At 34.7% G+C, this 4,378-nt stretch overlaps 1 protein-coding gene across 1 annotated transcript; it reads right to left on the bottom strand.

Annotated features, from left to right (window-relative positions):
• Positions 1-341: 341 nt before the first annotated feature.
• LOC113322558 lies at positions 342-1,330 on the bottom strand. The gene is made up of 2 exons (XM_026570698.1): positions 914-1,330; positions 342-631 (listed from the first exon to the last, which is right to left on the bottom strand). The coding sequence occupies exons 1-2, from the start codon at positions 1,281-1,283 to the stop codon at positions 342-344; spliced, it is 660 nt and encodes a 219-aa protein (XP_026426483.1). The 5' UTR covers positions 1,284-1,330.
• Between the last annotated feature and the right edge of the window lie 3,048 nt (positions 1,331-4,378).

The following is a 4,378-nucleotide window of genomic DNA, read 5'->3' as shown; positions in this document are numbered from 1 at the left end:
CATTTCGCGACGTTCATTCATCAACTCCATAACGCGTAACCTATGAATGGAACAAAAAGAACACCTGTACTAAATTTTGAACAAAAAAAAAATGAACCAAAAACAAAGAAAACACCAACAAAAAAAAACACACACACAAACCTGATCATGTCAACGAGGGCGCAGGCAGGCAACCTCTTGTCTTTCCGAATCCAATTATTGAAGGACTCAGCAACGCTTGATGTAGTCTGACCAAATCTACAGCCAGTGAAGAACGCGCTGGACCAATGTTCCTAGGCATATTGCGGCAATACTCAGCAACCCCAGGCCTTCCCATTAACTCCATTTCCATTAGTGCTTCTTCATATTGCTGTGTGGTGTAGATAGCATAAGTTGTTTTTGAAACAAGCCATAACTTCTTTGTACTTCTCGTCCGATTTCCTGATTGGTAAGTTTCCTTGCAAGTGGTAGTAACAATAGCCATGATGGGAAGTAGGAAAGTGTTTAGGAATAGCCCTCAACAATCCTTCATGACGATCAGACATAAAGGTGATAGGACGGTCATCAACAATGTTGCTAAGATTGCACATAAACCAATCCCAATTGTCAACATCCTCTCCTGGGACCAATGCAAAGGCTAGCGGATAAAAACCTGGAAAAAACAAACAGTACATATATTATATATTGTCACTAAATATGTTGCTATATTCATAGACGTAACATATATTATGTACTGGAAAATATACTAAGAATTTCCAGTACATAATAGACATATTGTACTCAAAAAAAGGTCTTATGCTTACATATATGAATTAATGTGTGTTAGACACAATACCTTTCAGTACATAAATGGTATACTCAAAAAGTTCCAACGATTAAAAGCAGTGAATGACTTGTAAACAATAACAATTAAAACGTAACAAAGAGCACTTGCCTTGATTCCCATTCAGACAAGTAGCAGCCATAAGGGTACCTCTAAATCTCCCGGTCAGAAAAGTTGCATCAACAAAAATCATTGGTCGACAAAGTCTATAACCTTCAATACAAGCGCCTATTGCAATGAATAACCTTTCAAATGTCTGAGTTGCATGGTTAAACTGAAAATCCTCATAAGAGCCAGGATTTGTTTCTTTCAATGAATTCACCCACCAAACCAGATCAGAGTAAGACTTTACATCATTCCCAAAAATTTCATGGTGTGACCGTTCCAAACCATGATATGCATGGTGATATTTGATATTAACACCAGCACCAACTTTTATATAATCTTCAATTTCGCGAGGCTTGATAAGTGGGTTGTGCATCACACGATCATGAATAAGGTTGTGTACCAGCTTCTTTGATACTTTAGGACTTCTCAACTTCACAGCAGCTCCACAAGTGTGCCTCCCAACATACTTTTTTTATCCTAAAAACATCGCAAGTAGAATCAATAGCAACTGCATGGATCATCCAAGTGCATGGGACTTTACTGCATTTCATTGTGAACCTTTCACGATTTCTTCACCTTTGTTACGCGATACCCAGTCTTCAAACAATACTTTTGACAGGCCAACCGAACAGCATCAACACCACCACGAAAAAGCTTGTTAGGATCATCAAAAACATTCTCCCACCCATCGGACAGAAGAGGTTTAACAATTTCTTTCCATCAGTTTCATAACTATCTCTATCTGCCCTAATCAGTTCTGAATTGTTGTCGACGTCGCTGAATGTAGAGGAACTACATCCACCAGCAGAAAGAAAATCCACATGCAGCTCAAAGAACGCCGATTTCTTTGAAAAATGCAAGGCAGCGAGACCATGAAGTTGAAAGTCAGCAATCACAGGCACTTTGACACCATTCTCAACATAAGTGATGATAATCTCAGAAGGGTTCAAGGTTCTCCAGTTTTCACAAATAAGAAATTTCAGGTCATCAATACTAGACTTAAAAGTAACGAGGTGAGCAAAATTATGATGCTTATAGTAAATGTATGCATAGCAGTAGGTATTTGGATTGGAACACTCTGCATCAGACATGTTTTGAACCTGCAAATGTGACAAAGATGTAACAGTATTAAAATACAGTATTTCACATACGTACTGATGGGTCAAATTAAAAAAAGTGAGAGATCTATGCAAGAAACAGAATCTACGAGCAGAAACAATGAGTATGTCATATATGTACTGCTGGATAATACGATCTGAAAGTGAGAACAAACCTGATTTTGAAAAGAAAACAGAAAGATAATCAAATCGAAAGCTAAAATAAGCTAAAAACTTAACAATCTAACCAAATAACTGAATAAATACGAACAAGATTCATAAAAAACAAACAGAACACAACCAATCTCCATGATCCAAAATTCAAATCTTAAACATGATTCAAAAACTGTAGCAGAAACAATGAGTATGTCATATATGTACTACTGGATAATACGATCTGAAAGTGAAAACAAACCTGATTTTGAAAAGAAAACAGAAAGATAATCAAATCGAATGCTAAAATAAGCTAAAAACTTAACAATCTAACCAAATAACTGAATAAATACGAACAAGATTCATAAAAAACAAACAGAACACAACCAATCTCCATGATCCAAAATTCAAATCTTAAACATGATTCACAAACTGTAGCAGAAACAATGAGTATGTCATATATGTACTGCTGGATAATACGATCTGAAAGTGAGAGCAAAACTGATTTTGAAAAAAGAACAGAAAGATAATCAAATCGAAAGCTAAAATAAGCTAAAAACTTAACAATCTAACCAAATAACTGAATAAATACGAACAAGATTCATAAAAAACAAATAGAACACAACCAATCTCCATGATACAAAATTCAAATCTTAAACATGATTCAAAAACTGTAGCAGAAACAATGAGTATGTCATATATGTACTGCTGGATAATATGATCTGAAAGTGAAAACAAACCTGATTTTGAAAAGAAAACAGAAAGATAATCAAATCGAAAGCTAAAATAAGCTAAAAACTTAACAATCTAACCAAATAACTGAATAAATACGAACAAGATTCATAAAAAACAAACAGAACACAACCAATCTCCATGATACAAAATTCAAATCTTAAACATGATTCAAAAATTGTAGCAGAAACAATGAGTATGTCATATATGTACTGCTGGATAATACGATCTGAAAGTGAAAACAAACCTGATTTTGAAGAGAAAACAGAAAGATAATCAAATCGAAAGCTAAAATAAGCTAAAAACTTAACAATCTAACCAAATAACTGAACAAATACGAACAAGATTCATAAAAAAACAAACAGAACACAACCAATCTCCATGAAACTGTAGCAGAAAGAAGAAAATAGAAAAGATTAAGCAACATACCTGTTAAAATCACTAAAGAAATCTTCAAAAACCCTAGTCCAAAAGCGAAAAGAAGAAATAGAGCAGAAACCGGATGTGAATTCCCTGTTTTTTTTAGAAACTTTGAAATAGGCTGCTTAAATATATGTAGGATTGGAAGGGTAGTTTAGGTATTTGAAAATTTCACATGATTTGTCCCGCACGTGTACAGGACCTGGGATTAAAAAATTGGGTCCATTTTTATGTTTTCTTTTTATTATGGACCACTACTTACTGGGCTTTAGTGGGTGGACCTGCCACTAACTAGTATCACTATAATAGTACCTATTGGTAATTCCTAGATTTACTAAAGATTATCTGAATTCTATCCAGAACTAGAATCCTGATACAAGGTAAGGTACTAATCCTAATTCTAGACGTTTTTCATCTAAAGTGCAGAAACTGCTTCTCAAAACATACTACAATCTTGATTCACTAATGGTAACAATATCCTACACCCAAACACTATAACTGAGTCTAAGTTTATTAACAAAAGGTATAACAAGTAGTAGATCATCTGTCAAAGCCGTAATAACTTGACTCAAGATTGAGTCCGGTGAAACCTACATGATTCCACTGACCCACAAAACTACTTGGTGCTGGTGGAGGCATATACACATCTAATTCTAATATAGAATGTATTCTGACCACTGAATTGTGTTGAATCAACGAGTTAATTACAAATGACTGATTAACAAACAAATATCAAGCAAAGAATTTAAAGAACCAATATTTTTATAAAACTAATCCAAGAAAAATAATACCAACATCCTCAATATTTAAAAAAATAATTAACCAAAATAAACAATTTCTAAAAACAAAAACCACATTATTCAAAAGTTTCTTTGATTATCTGCTCAACTAAAATCATCACATCTGAATCTGGTACTCGTGTTGCAGCATTAGCAGGCTGTGCTGTAACTTCAATTACCTTTTGCTCTAGAGGTGTCTCCCTGGGTATTTCTGGTGTGCCAGACACAGTTTCACCAACATGCTCATTCGAAGGAATGGGAGCATGGACACTTCCTCAGCTAACAGG

Source organism: Papaver somniferum, chromosome 1 (genome assembly GCF_003573695.1).
Source record: "Papaver somniferum cultivar HN1 chromosome 1, ASM357369v1, whole genome shotgun sequence".
Taxonomy (NCBI): Eukaryota; Viridiplantae; Streptophyta; class Magnoliopsida; order Ranunculales; family Papaveraceae; genus Papaver; species Papaver somniferum.
This window is presented reverse-complemented; position numbering and strand designations above follow the sequence as displayed.

Bases quoted from the DNA above. Each gene is read 5' to 3' on its own strand.
- LOC113322558 (XM_026570698.1), bottom strand. From the start codon at position 1,283: ATGCACAACCCACTTATCAAGCCTCGCGAAATTGAAGATTATATAAAA. The intron at 632-913 runs GCAAGTGCTCTT...TGTTTTTTCCAG, and splicing joins TTGTCTGAATGGGAATCAAG to GTTTTTATCCGCTAGCCTTT.